Raw genomic sequence first — 15870 nt, 5'->3', positions numbered from 1 at the left:
CGGCAGGTGACCTTTGTCAAGGCCCCTCAGGACATGACCTGATCCCTTCCAAGCGATCCTAATAGCTTTCTCTGACATCAGATTTCTCATCAGTAAAATGAAGGGGGTTGGACTAGCTGACCTCTAAGGTCCCTTCCAGCTCTGACCTATAAACCAGAGACTGGGCTTGGAGTTAGGAAGATGGAGGTTCAAATCTCACTTCCAACACTGTACAGTAATAACTAACAGGGCACTTTAAGCTTTTTTTCCATATATTTTCTCTCATTTTGTTTTTATAACACTCCAGAGGGGGCAGCTAGATGGCGCAGTGGATAAAGCACTGGCCCTGGATTCAGGAGGACCTGAGTTCAAATCTGGCCTCAGATACTTAACAATTACTAGCTGCGTGACCCTGGGCAAGTCACTTAACCCCAATTGCCTCACCAAACAAACAAACCGCACTCCAGAGTGAACCACAATCTCTATGGGCCCCAAATTCATCCTACATAAGATGGGTGGGGTCAATTCAGTGACTTCTAAGTTCCTTCCAACCTTAAAAAGATGACCCTATAGTCCTAGGGTAGGGTTTCTGTCGATAATTCACCTATAACACTACTGTACAATAAATCACAAGAAGGATGTTTTCAGAAAACCCAGGGAAGACTTACAAGAACTAATGCAAAGTGAAGTGAGCAGAACCAGAAGAACGCAGTAACAGCAACACTGTAACAATAATCAAATGTGAATGACTTAACTATTCTGTTCAAGATGACGACCCACAATAATTCCAACAAACCCATGATTTTAAAAAAATTGTTCTTGGGGCAGCTAGGTGGCACAGTGGATAGAGCACTGGCCCTGGAGTCAGGAGGACCTGAGTTCAAATCCGGATTCAAACACTTAACACTTACTAGCTGTGTGACCCTGGGCAAGTCACTTGACCCCAATTGCCTCACTTAAAAAAAAAAAAAAAGTTCTCCACCTCCAGAGAGAAAACTGATGAACTCTCAGTACAGATTAAAGCAGACTTTTTTTCCGCACTTTATTTTTCTTGGGGTTTGTGTGTATTTTCTTTTGCAACATGGCTAATATGGAAAAGTTTAGTATGACTTCACATGTATAATTGATATCATATTGCTTGCCTTCTTAAGGGGTGGGAGAGGGACAGGAAGAAGGGAGAGAATTTGGAAATCAAAATTTTAAAAAATAAATGTTTAAAAATTTTAAAAATAATTGGGAAATATTTAATGAATCAATAAAAATATATCTATTTTTTAAATTTACCTATACATAGCAAATAATTGAGAACCAACAAGATAGTGCCCTTTCCTCTAGGCCTTTAAGGTTGAGAGAACTACCTTCCCCACAATCAAGGTAGTGGGGTACGAAAATGAATCTCTCCATTGAACAAATGAAGAAACTGAGTCTCATGAGGTGGGGCTGGTGGGGGGAAGATTTGCCCAAGGTCAGAAAGATGGTGTCAAAGATGGGATCCAAACCCAAGTCTCCTGCCAGGTCCAGTATCATCTCTGACCAGCTTATGCTGTTCAGGACTCATGGTCCCATAGCTGTGGCCACTGGGACAGTCCACTGAGGTAGGTCCTAATGCTGAGGTCGGTTGGGCAGCCTGGGCTGAGATCATGTGCAAATTCCTTCATTGATGGGACTATGTAAAGCAACTTTATTAAAATCCCCCCCAGCTCCCCTGGCCCCATGGTCAATTTGCTTAGTGGGTCCTGAGCCAGTGAGCAAGGAGAGCGAGGGTTTTGCTAACCAAATAGCCAGGCCTTCTGTTCCCCAGCCCCCAGCTCCAGGTTGCGTCTATTTAGCTGGGGTGTGTCTGCCCTTCCTTCTGTTGTGAACAGAAGCTACCCACACCCTCCCTCTGCAATGTGGGGCTTCTTGCACTGCCTGGGCCTAAGCCTGGGCCTGGCCTGCTCCACTGCCCAGGCCAAGCTGTGTATCTCTAAGCAGCTCAAGCTGAATGGGGACTATGTCCTGGGGGGCCTCTTCCCCTTCGGAATCAGAGATGACGGAGCTCTGGAGAGAAGCCAGCCAAAGGGGATGCTGTGTACCAAGTAGGTGGGGAGAGGAGAGGCTGAGATGGGGGGGGGAGGAAGGGAGAATGCCTGGGCCAGGGAAAAGGAGGGGCTGGTGGGAGTGGGGAACCCAGAAATCTGTGAGCCAGATAAGGGGGATGCCCCCACAGGGGCTACAACAGGAAAGGGGGAGCCCCAGAGAATCTGTTCCAGGTAAGGGGAGGAGCCCCCCAGCTAGGGGGGAGGTCATCCAAAGGGTCTTTGTACCAGGTACATGGAGGTAAGTTGAGAAGGACTAAGGATCTGTGGAACCGATAGGAAAAAAGCCCCAAAGCATGTGGAGCAGGTGAAGGGGCAAGGCCCAGGAAGGCTGTGTCAGGGAAGAGGGGACCTGGAGGGCACGTGCAAGGGAAAAGCCAGGCCCCAGGGATTCCCCATGTCAGGAATGAGAAGGGGGAGTTCCCAGACGGCGAGCAGCCAGGTAAAGCAGTGAGCTCTGGGAGGGAGGGTACCAGGCCAGGGATGAGGCATCCCTAGGTAAGGAAGGCAGGGGATCTTAGTGCCAGATACAGAGCCCTAGAATATCCCAGATACTCCCTTCATTTGAAGATCACTTATTAAGCACCTGATGTATTCCCGAGAAGAGGGAGCTGTGATAGTGCAGGTAGAGCTGACCTTGGATCCGGGGGCACCTGGGTTCAAGTCCCAACTCTGACTCATCCTGGCTGTGTCACCCTGGACAAGTCCACTCTCCTCCTTTCAATGGCCCCAGGCAGCCAAGATTCTGTTGATCAAGTGCAATCTGCCCCCACTCCCACACTAGAACCAAAAAAATGCTAGGCAGGGAATGGGAAGATGAGACCCTGCCCCCTACCCCAGCCTTCCCTGGAGAGGGCAGGACTCTCCTCCCCTCCCCCAGGCTCCTCACTCCCTCTCAGCCCCCACATCCAAGCTGTTTCCAAGGTCCGGCCATGTCACCTCTGTGGCATTTCTCGAATACAGCCCCTTCTTTTCCCCTGACACAGCTCCCACCCCATCCAGGCCTTCACCACCTCAAGGCTGGCCTATTGCCATAGCTGCTGTGGGGTCTTCCTGCCTCAAACCACTCCCCCACTCCCCTCCATTCAGCCACGAAAGGGATTTTCCTAAAGCGCAGGACCAACCATGACATCCCCTACTCAATTACCTCCAGTAGCTCCCCATCACCTCTCAGAGCAAATACAGAACCTCTGTCTGGCGTTCAAAGTCCTTCATCACCTGCCCCCTCCTCCCTTCCTAGTCTTCTTTTTTGCAGGGCAATGAGGGTTAAGTGACTTGCCCAGGGTCACACAGCTAGTAAGTGTCAAGTGTCTGAGGCCAGATTTGAACTCAGGTCCTCCTGAATCCAGGGCTGGTGCTCTATCCACTGTGCCACCTAGCTTCCCCACTTCCTAGTCTCCTTACACCTCCCTCCCTATAAGTCTGCTCTTTGATCCAGGGGCGCTGGCCTCCTGGTTGTTCTACAAACATCTCCTGACTCTGGCCTATTCCCTAAGCATTGCCCCCCTACCCCACCCCATGTCTGGAATTCTCTCCCCCCTCACCTCCCCTCCCGGCTTCCCTGGCTTCTCAAAGTCCCACCTTTCCCAAGGCTTTCCCGATCGATCCATCCCTCACAATTCCAGTACCTTCCTTCTGCTGATTATTTCCTATTCATCCTGTCGAGAGCTCGCTGGCATACATTTGTGGGTGTGTTGTCTCCCCCTAGACTGTGAGCTCCTTGAGGGCAAGGACTGTTTTTTTTTTGGGGGGGGTTGTTTTTTGGTGAGGCAATTGGGGTTAAGTGACTTTTCCAGGGTCATACAGCTAGTAAGTATTAAGTGTCTGAGGCCAAATTTGAACTCAGGTACTCCTGACTCCAGGGCCGGTGCTCTATCCACTGCACAACCTAGCCGCCCCTGGCGGGGACTGTTTTTTGCTTTTCTTTGTTTCTCTAGAGTTTAGTGCAGTGTCAATCACATAGTAGGTGCTTTATAAATCTATTCACTAGTAGATAAACCACCAACCCTGGATTCAGGAGGACCTGAGTTCAAATCCAGCTTCAGACACTTGCCTTGTACTAGCTGTGTGACCCTGGGCAAGTCACTTAACCTTCATTGCCCTGCAAAAAAAAAAAAAATCTATTCACTAACGGATGAACGGTCTCTGCCCTGAAGGAGCTTGAAGTGGAGGTGGGGGGCAAAAGGGGCTCCAGGATATCTCTGTACTGGGTAAGGGCAGAGATGCCCAGGGCATCTGTAGGCTAAGTAAGAGGGCAGCCCCAGGGCTGCATGAATGGAGAGCAGGGGAGGGTGCCATGGGGGCCTGGGACTCAGGCTAGGGCTCCTCTGGCACAGGTTCTCAGCAATGGGCCTGGTGTGGGCCCTGGCCATGAAGATGGCCATAGAGGAGATCAACAGCTCGTCGTCCCTGCTACCCGGTGTATACCTGGGCTACGACCTCTACGACACCTGTACCCTGTCCATGGTGACCATGAAGCCCAGCCTCCTGTTTATGTCACAAAGTGGGAGCCGGAACATCGGCGCCTACTGCAACTACACCCAGTACTGGCCCCGAGTGGTGGCGGTCATTGGCCCCCACTCCTCCGAGCTCGCCCTCATCACAGGCAAGCTCTTCGGCTTCTTCCTGATGCCCCAGGTACCAGGAGCTCAGGGCGGGAGAGATGGGGGTGACGGGTGCTGACAGCTTACAGTCCTTCCCCAGCCCCTCGCAGACCCAGCCCTGCTCTCGGGCCCGGAGACACTCTTTGCCCTCTGCGGTAGCAATGGCATGCCATGCCGGGCCCCCAGAAACAGCCCTCTTGGCTTGGCATCGGGCAGCAGCTCTGCCATCCTCACCTGGAATGTTCTACTAACTAAGGGGAGCAGAGACCCACCTCCCTCCAGTGAACAGTGGTCTCCGTTCCCATCAGAGTCCCATGCCCCCTCAGGAAATTTCCATGTTGTCATTGTCCCCCCATGCCCACTTGTTGAGCCCCCATCCCCTCCCTGAGGCCCCCATCCCCCTTCACCAAAGCCCCCCCTTCCCCCCGGGGCCTCCAGGCTCCTAATCACCCCTGGCTGAGCGCACATCAGTCATGCTCCTGGCTCAGCCTTTCTTCCTGTAGGTCAGCTACGGAGCCAGCACTGACCGGCTGAGCAACCGGGAGTTGTTCCCGTCATTCTTCCGGACCATCCCCAGTGACCGGGTGCAGCTGCAGGCCATAGTGGAGCTACTGAGCCTGTTTAGCTGGAACTGGGTGGCAGCCGTGGGCAGCGATGATGAGTACGGTCGTCAGGGGCTCAGCGTCTTCTCCAGCCTGGCCAGCAACCGGAGCATCTGCATCGCCCACGAAGGCGTCCTGCCGCTGCCCAAGGCCCAAGACTCCAAGGACCTGGGCAAGGTGGAGTCGATCCTGCACCAGATCAACCAGAGTGCCGTGCAGGTGGTGATCCTATTCTCCTCAGACACGGCTGCCCGCGTCCTCTTCCAGTACTGCATCAAAACCAAGGTGACGCCCAAGGTGTGGGTGGCCAGTGAGTCCTGGCTGGTGTCTGACCTGGTCACCAAACTGCCCGGCATCCAATCGGTGGGCACCGTACTGGGCTTTCTCCTGCAGGGCTCCCCGCTGCCCGAGTTCAGTGACTACGTGGACCGGTGCCTGTCGCAGGCCGCCAACCAGACCTTCTGTGACACCCTGCGAGAGGCCCCGCCCCGGTCCGAGGATGATGTGGTCGGGCCGCAGTGTCCACAGTGCGACGACATCAGCCACGAGAACATCTCGTTCGGTTTGCAGCACCACCAGACCTTTGCCGTCTATGCTGCCGTCTATAGCGTGGCTAACGCTCTCCACCTCTCCCTGGGCTGCAATGCCTCTGGATGCCCCTCCCAGAACCGCACTCGGCCCTGGGAGGTAAGGAAGGCTGCCGAGGAGCCACCATCGAGGCGCCCCGCCCTTTGCTAGGGGATGGAGAGAAACCAAAATTAAAGTCTTCTCAAGCAGTTTCTGTTCTACTGGGGAAGACAGCATGGGAATACAAAAGAAATATAGTCATTGGGAGGGGGAGAGTCGGCAGCTGGAAGGGATCAGTCAGGACTTCCTGCTGAAGTTTCTTGGGAAACTGAGGATTCTGGGAAGTGGAGGGAAGGCACTCCAGGCATGGGGAACAGCCTTTGCAAAGGGCCAGAGGTCAGAGGTGTCTAAGAGGCAGCAAAGGCAGGAAGCTCTTTGTCATAAGGCTGAAAAGGTGGGTGGGGGCCAAGTGAATGACAGCCTTCAGGCATTTAATATTTGATTCTAGAGGTCATAGGGAGTCACTGAATTTATTGGACAGGAAGTTTATATGGCCAAACCTCCATGTTACAAAGGATTAGCAAAGGATGGATTAGAGAGAGGAGAAACAAGAGGCAGAGAGGCCAGATTAGAAGGCTGTCACCTTGGTCCAGGCAAGAGGTGATCTGGGCCAGGAGGAAGGTAGGGGTCACACAAAGGGACTGAGGCAAGTGATGCTGAAGATGTAGAAATGGCAAGAATAAACCTGCATCCAAGGAGTATGGCCAAGTGAGGAACCAACAAAGACTCAACAGAAATAGGAAAATTAAGGAAAGGGAGGGGTCTTGGATGGGGCTGTGAAGATAACAAATCTTCCTTTGGACACGTTGAGTTTGAGATGGGACATCCAGTTGAAAATACCCAATGAGAAGGCAGCTAGGTGGTGCAGTGGATAAAACACTGGCCTTGGATTCAAGGAGAACCCGAGTTCAAATCCGACCTCAGACACTTGACACTTACTAGGTCAAGTTACACACTAGCTGTGTGATCCTGGGCTAGTCACTTAACCCTCATTGCCCTGTAAAACAAAACAAAAAGAAAAGAAAATACCCAATGAACAGTTGGTGGTGAGGGGCTGGAAGTTAGCAGAGAGACCAGGGATGGATATACAGACTTGGGAGGTTCATTCACACAAAGAGGCTCGTTCAATCCATGGGAGCTGATGAATAAGGGGGCAGAGAGAAAGAAGAGAGCCCAGGAAAGGACTCTGGGGTGGACTGATGATTAGTGGATAGGATACTGATGATGAACTAGCAAAGGAGATGAGTGGTCAGAGAAGCAGGAGGAGAAACAAGAAAGAGACGTGGCTGAAAAATCCAGAGAGGAGGGAATGTTAAGGAAAGGTCAAGGAGAGGACACAGGAAAGACCACTGGGACTAGCACTTTAAAGATCATTGGAACTTTGGGAAGAGGTGTTTCAGTTGGATAAAGAAGCAAGATCTCAAAGGGTTGAGGAGCAAGTGAAAGGAGAGGAAATGAAGATAGCGGGTATAGACAGGTGGTAATATGCCAATGGACTGGCAATCCCCTTGATGTCTACATTCCTTCCAAGAGAACAAACCTCAGCCCCTTCCTGCTGCTTCACAGGGCTCCATGACCAAAGAATCCATCTCCAAGTGGTCAGCCTCTTGGAGAAGAGGCTCTCCATATCCAGCTAGGCCAGTCTTCAGAGAGCAGATGGAGTCTGTTATGGGTACTGTATTCAAAGCCTTGTTAGGATGGTAAAACCTTCCAGAGTTTACATTCCGCTGGGATAGCCTGTGAAACCCATGGTCATGTACAGGGTGTGATGAGGCATCAGAGTAGTTATGAGAGGAGCAGAAATTTGAGCTGGAAGGGTCCTACCTTCTCAGGTTACAGATGGGGAAACAGAGTCTCAGAACTCAGTGACTTGGCCACATTCCTCCAGGTGGCAGTCTAGATATAAAGCCAGGCCTTCTGGTGCTAAATCCACTAACCCTTTTCACTACAAAGTCAGAACCCTTGGGATTCTAATCCCCGTTCCACTTACTACCTAAGGGATTTTGAGCTTCACCTCTCTGGTCTTCAGTTTCCTCCTCTGTAAAGTGGGAAGATTGGCTCAGATGACTTCTGAGGGTCTCTTTCTCACTGATGAGCCCACAAACCTTCTGGGGCCTCAGTTTCCTCCTTTGTAAAATGAGGGGGTTAGACCTGAAGGCTGCTTTGGTCCCTTCTAGCTCTCGATCTCAGGCCCATAGGGTGCCTTAAAGTGTGCACTGTCTCACTTGATGAATAACTGGCACATAGTAAATGCTTAATTAATACCATTCATTCATTCATTCATTCATTCATTCATTCATTCATTCATCAATAATGGGAAATAACTGGAGTCCAGGATCCCATCACCACCTTTCCCAACACCTCCACCCCCCACTTTCTCCTTGGTCCAGCCTGGCCTGGGCACTCTCGATCCTTCTCCTCCCCACAGCTCGTGAGCAAGATGTATGACCTGCGCTTCCGTGCCCGATCACTCACTCTGCAGTTTGATGACAATGGGAATGTGGACATGATCTATGACCTGAAGCTATGGGTCTGGCATAATGAAGAACTGGAACTCCTTACCGTGGGCTCCTTCCAAGAGGGCCTGACGCTCAATCGCTCCCAGATCCGCTGGCACACCCAAGGGAACAAGGTAGTGGGAGTGGCTGGGCAGACAGAGAAGGAAGGAAGGAAGGAAGGAAGGAAAGGAGGGAGGGAGGGAGGAATTTATGAAGGAAGGAAAGAAGAAAGGAGAGGGAAGAAGGAAGGAGGGAAGGAAAGAAAGAAGGAAGGAGAGACGGAGGGGGGAATTTAGGAAGGAAGAAGAGGAAAGGAAAAAGGAGAGGGGGCACCTAGGTGGCACAGTGGATAAAGCACTGGCCCTGGATTCAGGAGGAGCTGAGTTCATATCCAGCCTCAAACACTTGACGCTTACTAGCTGTGTGACCCTGGGCAAGTCACTTAAACCTTATTGCCCTGCCCCCCCCAAAAAAAAGAAAAAGAAAGGAGAGGGAGGAAGGATGGAAGGAAGGAAGAAGGTCCCTTTCAGTCCTCAAGCGCATGATCCTATGTGCAAAGTCAATCCCATCATGCGGACATGGAAATGAAAGCACTTCCTTTTGATCAAGGCACTATGCCAAGTGTTAGGGATTTATTGAGTCATTTTTTAGTCGTGTCTGACTCTTCATGACAACATTTGGGGTTTTCTTGGCAAAGATGCTGGAGTGGTTTGCCATTTCCTTCTCCAGCTCATTTTCCAGATGAGGAAACTGAGTCAGACAGGTGAAGTGACTTACCCAGGGTCACGCAGCTAGTAAGTGTCTGAGGCCAGATTTGAATTCAGGAAGATGAATCTTCCTGACTCCAGGCCCAGCACTCTGTGTGCTATGAGGCCACCTCCAAGTATTAGGGATAGGGAGACAAAAATGAAAAATTCATCCCTGTCCTCAGGAAGTTTACATTCTGATGAGGAAATGACCTGTTAACAGAGAAGTAATTTGAGGAGGGAGAGAGCCTGATCAGTCAGAAGGATCAGGAAAGGCCTCGTTAGGAGGTAGTTTCAGAGCTAAGCCATGAAGGGATCTAAGAAGTGTAGGTGAGGAGATAATCCAGTCCAGACACAGGGCACAGCCTGTACAAAAACATGGTGGTGGGATGTGGAACCTTGTATGAGGAGAACAGTCAGGAGGCCCTTTGGCTGGAATTTAGTGTACATGAAGGGGAGTGACAGGAAATATGTCTGGATAGGCAGCTGACCCTTCAGGGTCAGCCTGAGAACAGGGGCAGACAAGGAGTCAGAAGTGCAGTCAGGGGGCAGCTAGGTGGCACAGTGGATAGAGCACTGGCCCTGGAGTCAGAAGGACCTGAGTTCAAATCTGGCCTCAGACACTTGACACTTACTAGCTGTGTGACCTTGGGCAAGTCACTTAACCCCAATTGCCTCACCAAAAAAAAAAAGTGCAGTCAGAAGCATGGCAGGGTACCACCCTAGTCACACACCAGTGTGAAGACAGATTATCAAGGGTTGGGGAAGTCAGGGATGAGGAGGAATGGAGAAAAGGCTGGTCCTCTCACAGTGGCTAATGACTGAAAATTGGGGAGTGGGGAAAGGAAAGTTGACTCCAAGGTGGAGAAGCCGATGATCGGCATGTATGAGAACAGGCACGCTGGTGGTGAAGATGATGGGTGCCATATTGGAACAGTTGAGGTGGAGATGGTAATGGGCCACCCAGGTGGAGGTTGGGCATCTCCCTAGACAGGGGATGATGCAGGACTGGCTTATGGTCATCACAAGCTTGAGGACTGGGACTTCGAAAACCATCTAGCCCAACCCCCTCATTTTGCAGATGAAGAAACTAAGGCCCGGGGAGGCTAGCGCATTTATCCAAGGTCAGCCAGGTAGTTTTAGATGGATTTGAACCCAGATCTTCTGCCTTCAGATTTGGCATCCTTTCCACTGTGCCAGAGGTAGATAGAGGTACCATAGTGTACAGGACTCTGAGCCTGGGGGCAGGAAGACCTGAGTTTAAATCTGCCCTCAAACATTTATTAGCTGTGTGACCCTTGGCAAGTCACTTAACCTCTGTCTGCTCCAGTTTCCCCAACTGCAAAATAGAAATAATAGTAGCAATGCTCTGGGTTATTGTGAGGATCAAGTTAGATGATATTTATAAAGAGATTAGGGGCAGCTAGGAGGCACAGTGGATAGAGCACCGGTCCTGGAGTCAGGAGGACCTGAATTCAAATCCAGCCTCACATACATGACACTTACTAGCTGTGTGACCCTGGGCAAGTCACTTAACCCCAATTGCGCCCCCCCCCCAAAAAAAAGGGGAAAAAAAGAGCTTAGCACAGTGCCTATCACATAGTAGGTACAGGTAGTACCTGTTTCCTTTTTTTCTTTCCCACTGCATTGCCTCTGAGTTATCTGCAGATCATTGAATCCATGGGCTGAGTAGTCATCAATTTTATTCAGTCATATTTTAGTTGTGTCTGACTCTTTGTGACCTCATTTGGGGTTTTCTTGACAAAGATAGTGGAGTGGTCTGCCATTTCCTTCTACAGCTCATTTTCCAGATGAGGAAATTGAGGCAAACAGGGTGAAGTGACTTGCCCAGGGTCAAACAGCTAGTAAGCCAGATTTGAACTCAGGAAGATGAGTCTTCCTCCTGACTCCAGGACCAGTGTTCTATCCACTGCAGTGCCCCCTAGCTCTCATCATCATATATCAGCCTATTTGTGGAGAGGTTGTAGAGAACCTGGGATCCCAGGGCTAAAGAAACCTCCTGGGCCTCTCTCAATGCTACCCCCTCTACCCTATGTAGCCCAGAATTTGTCAGCAAGTGCCTCACGTCACATGGGGAAACTGAGGCCTAGCGCCATTGAGGAACAGACCCGAAGTGTTGGCCGCTTGAGCCAAGACTCAAATCCAAAGCAGCAGTGAAGCTGCTTCCTTCAAAGCCATGGAATGTGAAAGGGGTCCCAGGACCTCGGGTCTGGCCAGGATCCAGGGTGGGGAGCTGTTCCTGGCCAATGACTGCCCCTTTTCCTGCTCCTTTTCCCAGGAGCCTGTGTCCAGGTGTTCCCGGGAATGTGAAGAAGGCCAGATACGGAGGGTCAAAGGTTTCCACTCCTGCTGTTATGACTGTGTCGACTGCAAAGCTGGCACCTACAGAAAGAACAGAGGTGAGCCCAGAACTAGCCCACCCCAGCCTCGGGGAAGGCACCCCAAACGTGCCTCAGACCCCACCTACCCTTCTAGTACCAATTCATGCCCTCACTGCAGCCCCTTCTGAGAAGAGATAGCACCATTTCTTTTTTTTTTCTTGGCAATGGGAGTTAAGTGACTTGCCCAGGGTCACACAGCTAGTAAGTGTCAAGTGTCTGAGGCCAGATTTGAACTCAGGTCCTCCTGAATCCAGGGCCAGTGCTCTATCTACTGCACCACCTAGCTGCCCCCTAGCACCATTTCTAAGAACAGTGCAGAGAGGTGGTCTGAGCAGAGCTGTCCTCCCAAGTTATCTGCCCTTGGCTGATACCTGCCCTGGGATAACATGGAGAGGGGCGTGGCGGGGGGGGGGGAGATAGAAGAATGAGGGAAGAATATCTTAGTATGAAAAGCCCCTCCTACCCAGCCTCTGGATGCAGCCTAGAGTCAGGAGCAATGGACAGAAGTCACTGGGGCAGACTTCAGTTTGTATGATCATAGGAAGGGAAAAAAAGAAAGGAAGAAAATGAGCGATTATTAAGTGCCTACTATATGCCTCATTTACCTTCACGACAAACAACATTTGATCTTAACTCTGGGAGGAAGATGCCATTATTATCCCCATTTTACAGATGAGGGAACTGAAGCAAACAGGGTGGAGTGACTTGCCTGGGGTCACACAGCTAGTAAGCATCTGGATCCAGATTTGAACTCAGGTCCTCCTGAGCTCAGCACTCTATCCACTGTGTACCAAGCCTCTATAATCACTGGACCTCAGAGGCCATCAAATCCAACTCTCCCATTTTACAAAGCCGTCCTGTCCCACCTCTTTTAATACTAGTGCCTTCCCTTGGAGATGACCTGCAATCGATCCCATCCATACCTTTTTTTGTACACGATTGGTTTTAAATTTTCTCCCCCATTTGAATATGAGCTCCAGGGGCAGCTAAGTGGCACAGTGGATAAAGCAATGGCCCTGAAGTCAGGAGGACCTGAGTTCACATCTGGCCTCAGACACTTAACAATTACTAGCTGTGTGACCCTGGGCAAGTCACTTAACCCTCATTGCCCTCCCCGTCCCCCCCCCCCAAAATAAGAATATGAGCTCCTTTTTTTGGTGTCCTTGACACTTAATGTACTATGTGCTGGCACCCAGTAAGTGATTAATAAGTGCTTGCTGACTGTGCCAGATCCAGTGACTGACTTTGTGTTCAATGCTCTGTTGCCGCACTGACCTCCTGTCTGTTTAAGGAGAGCTTTGCTAAGGGTTAAGAGCTGTCCAGAATAGGAAAGGGGGGGCACCAGAGGGACCCAACCTCAAGCAGAGGCCAGATGACCCCTGGGGGACATGATGGAGGAGATCTCACTGAGGTCTGGAGAGGGCCCTCCCAGGGCTGAGATCCCATGATTCTGGGAGGGATGACAGGTAGGTTTCAGAGATGGAGATTCTAGGGGTCTGGCTCCCGGTCCCTTTTCTGTACCTCCCCCCCACCCTGCTCAGTTATCTGTGGCCTGAAGGAACAGGAACCCAGATAATCCAAACACGGAGCCCAGGATATGAAGAGGGGAGAGGGGGATCGTCTCTCAGCCCGGCCAGCCGGCCTGCCTGCCCCACACCATTCCGCCCCCTGGGTTGTTTTGCAGATGACTTGACCTGCTCTCCCTGTGGATACAACCAATGGTCTCCTGATCTCAGCACTCAGTGTTTTCCTCGGACCCTCAAATTCTTGGCATGGGGAGAGCCAGTGGTAGTCGCATTGCTTGTGCTGATGCTGCTGGGGGTAGCTCTGAGCCTGTCAGCCCTGGGACTCTTCTGCTGTCACTTGGGCTCCCCACTGGTACAGGCCTCAGGAGGCAGCCTCAGTTGCTTTGGGCTGGGCTGCCTGACCCTGGTCTGCCTCAGCGTCCTCCACTTCCCAGGCCAGCCCAGCACGGTCGGCTGCCTCGCCCAACAACCCATCTTCCACCTGCCACTCACCGGCTGCCTTAGCACCCTCTTCCTCAAATCAGCAGAGACCTTCCTGGCGTCGGAGTTCCCTGGCCGGGCTGGGCGGTTTCGCAGGTGGCTGCATGGGCCCCAGGCCTGGCTGCTGGTGGCTCTGCTGCTGCTCACAGAGGGGATGCTATGCACCTGGTACCTGCTCGCTTTCCCCCAGCTCATGGTGACTGACTGGCAGGTACTGCCCCGTGAGGCCCTGGTGCATTGCCGGGTGCGCTCCTGGTTCAGCTTTGGTGTAGTGCACGTTGTCAATGTGGCATTGGCCTTCCTCTGCTTCCTGGGTACTTTCATGGTGCAGAGCCAAGCTGGGCGATACAATCTGGCCAGAGGTATCACCTTTGCCATGCTGGTGTACTTCATCACCTGGCTCTCTTTCATCCCCCTCTTTGCCAATGTGCACAGGGTCTACCAGCCAGCCATGCAGATGACCGCCATCTTGGTCTGCGCCCTTGGCATCTTAGCCACCTTCTACCTGCCCAAGTGCTACCTGCTGCTCTGGGAGCCACACCTCAACACTCAAGAGTTTTTCCAGAGCTTTCTGGAGCTGGGGCCACGGGACAGAGGAGAAGACCAAGAAGGAAAGGCAGCAAAGAAAAGGAGCCAGTGATCTCCAAAGTCTAGGCTTGTGGCTGACCCAGGATTCTGATCCAAGACCCCAGAATCCCAGCCCCACAGTAACTGACTCTCAATGAACCCAGAGCTGTGGCCCTAGCAAGACTAACACCACTGGAATTCTAACCTGAGATCCTCCGTGGTCCCATAATGATCCTGCCTTTGTGATCCCAACCCCAGTAACACAGGGCCCCTTAATCCCAGCCTCAGTGACTCCATGACCTCAAACGCAGCCCGTGAAACCAGGGTGTCTTCTAATCCCAGCCCACAGTGACCCCTCCCCTCCAAGCTCTGTGCAGCCTCTAAAGCAAAGATTCTTAACCTGGAGTCTATGAATATGGTTTGTTGGGTTTTTTAATTGTGAAAACTGTATTGCAATAGAATTGGTTTCCTTTTTAATCCTATGGATTTTGCTTTATGTATTATGTATAAAGATATTATTCTAAGAAGTTACAAAAAAAGATTAAGAATCCCTAATCAAGGGAGCAACTAGGTGGCACAGTGGATAGAGCACTGGCCCTGGATTCAGGAGGACGTGAGTTCATAGCCAGCCTCAGACACTTAACACTTACTAGCTGTGCGACCCTGGGCAAGTCACTTAACCCTAATTGCCTCACCAAAAAAAAAAAAAAAAAGAATCCCTAATCAGAAGGAAGCCAGCCTTGGCCCCCACTAAGGCTAGCTCAGGCCATAGGTGATCACCCCAAGATGGACAGCTCCGTGCACTGAAAGTTTTCCTGCCTGTGGAGTTAGAAGCCTGACTTGGCCCACTATCAGCCTAAGAAACAATGGCTAAGTGCTAAGTGTCAAGCACTAAGGGATTAAAAAAAAATGAAGGAGACTCTTCCCTGCCTTCAGGAAGCTCACAATCTAGTAGTAAGTGGGGGGAAGAGTTAAGACATGGGCACAGAGAAATTTTATATTATTAGCTACAAGGAGTCCCACGTGTCACAGGCTCAAGATTGATATGGGGGGGGGGAGATCACTTTTGGCTGATGGTGAGAGGAGGTATTGAACCCAGGTAGGCTTCATTGAAGGTGGAGATGATGCTAAGAATGGGGGTAAATCCTGTTTGGGAGAAGTGCAGAGCAGGGGAGAGATCTGCCCCGCTTTCCACCCTCCAGACCTAGAAGGGCCATCAGAGATTATCTAGCCCAACTTCTTCCTTTGAGTGATAAGGAAACGAAGCTCAGAGATGCTGACTTGCCCAAGATCATACAGCTAGTATGTCACAAAGGTGGGATTCAAATCCAGGGTCTTTGTTGCTAAGTTCCACCACATAACTCTGGGAAGTCCACCTACAGCCTGTTTTGTTGTATGTGGTGTATGAATACTGACACCCCTACCGCCCCCAGGTCAGCCCCAGGCTCTGCTCTCTCCTTCCTCATCCCTATTGGTAGAAAGGATCTCAACAGAGATAGGTTGGTTCATCCTAGCATTGGCCTGAGCCTGACAGAGAACAATTATGGATCCATGATCCAAGCTCCAGGATTATCTGGACCAGCACTACTATCACCCCTTTCCCCCTTTCCCTGAACTGTAAGGGAGGCAATTGAGAACTCTGGAGGGGTGGCTCAAACCTTTTCAGTCATGGCCAGAAAGCCTGGGGTCTGAGAAGAGCCTGCCCTACACGTGTTTCTGACCTCACACAAGCATTAGCCTTGATCTGGGCTGATGTGAAAGG

At 51.2% G+C, this 15870-nt stretch overlaps 1 protein-coding gene across 1 annotated transcript; it reads left to right on the top strand.

Annotated features, from left to right (window-relative positions):
- Positions 1-1895: 1895 nt before the first annotated feature.
- Positions 1896-14233, top strand: TAS1R3 (taste 1 receptor member 3). The gene is made up of 6 exons (XM_043991277.1): positions 1896-2057; positions 4394-4694; positions 5164-5949; positions 8318-8521; positions 11433-11553; positions 13220-14233. Exons 1-6 carry the CDS (start codon positions 2044-2046, stop codon positions 14179-14181), a joined length of 2388 nt encoding a protein of 795 aa, XP_043847212.1. The 5' UTR covers positions 1896-2043; the 3' UTR covers positions 14182-14233.
- Positions 14234-15870: the final 1637 nt, after the last annotated feature.

Source organism: Dromiciops gliroides, chromosome 3, assembly GCF_019393635.1.
Source record: "Dromiciops gliroides isolate mDroGli1 chromosome 3, mDroGli1.pri, whole genome shotgun sequence".
Taxonomy (NCBI): Eukaryota; Metazoa; Chordata; class Mammalia; order Microbiotheria; family Microbiotheriidae; genus Dromiciops; species Dromiciops gliroides.
Note: the sequence above shows the minus strand (reverse complement) of the source record. Positions and strands in the feature narration are given on the sequence as shown.

Coding starts and splice junctions, on each gene's coding strand:
- TAS1R3 (XM_043991277.1), top strand. Junction 4,695..5,163: donor GCTTCTTCCTGATGCCCCAG/GTACCAGGAGCT, acceptor TTCTTCCTGTAG/GTCAGCTACGGAGCCAGCAC. Junction 8,522..11,432: donor GGCACACCCAAGGGAACAAG/GTAGTGGGAGTG, acceptor TCCTTTTCCCAG/GAGCCTGTGTCCAGGTGTTC.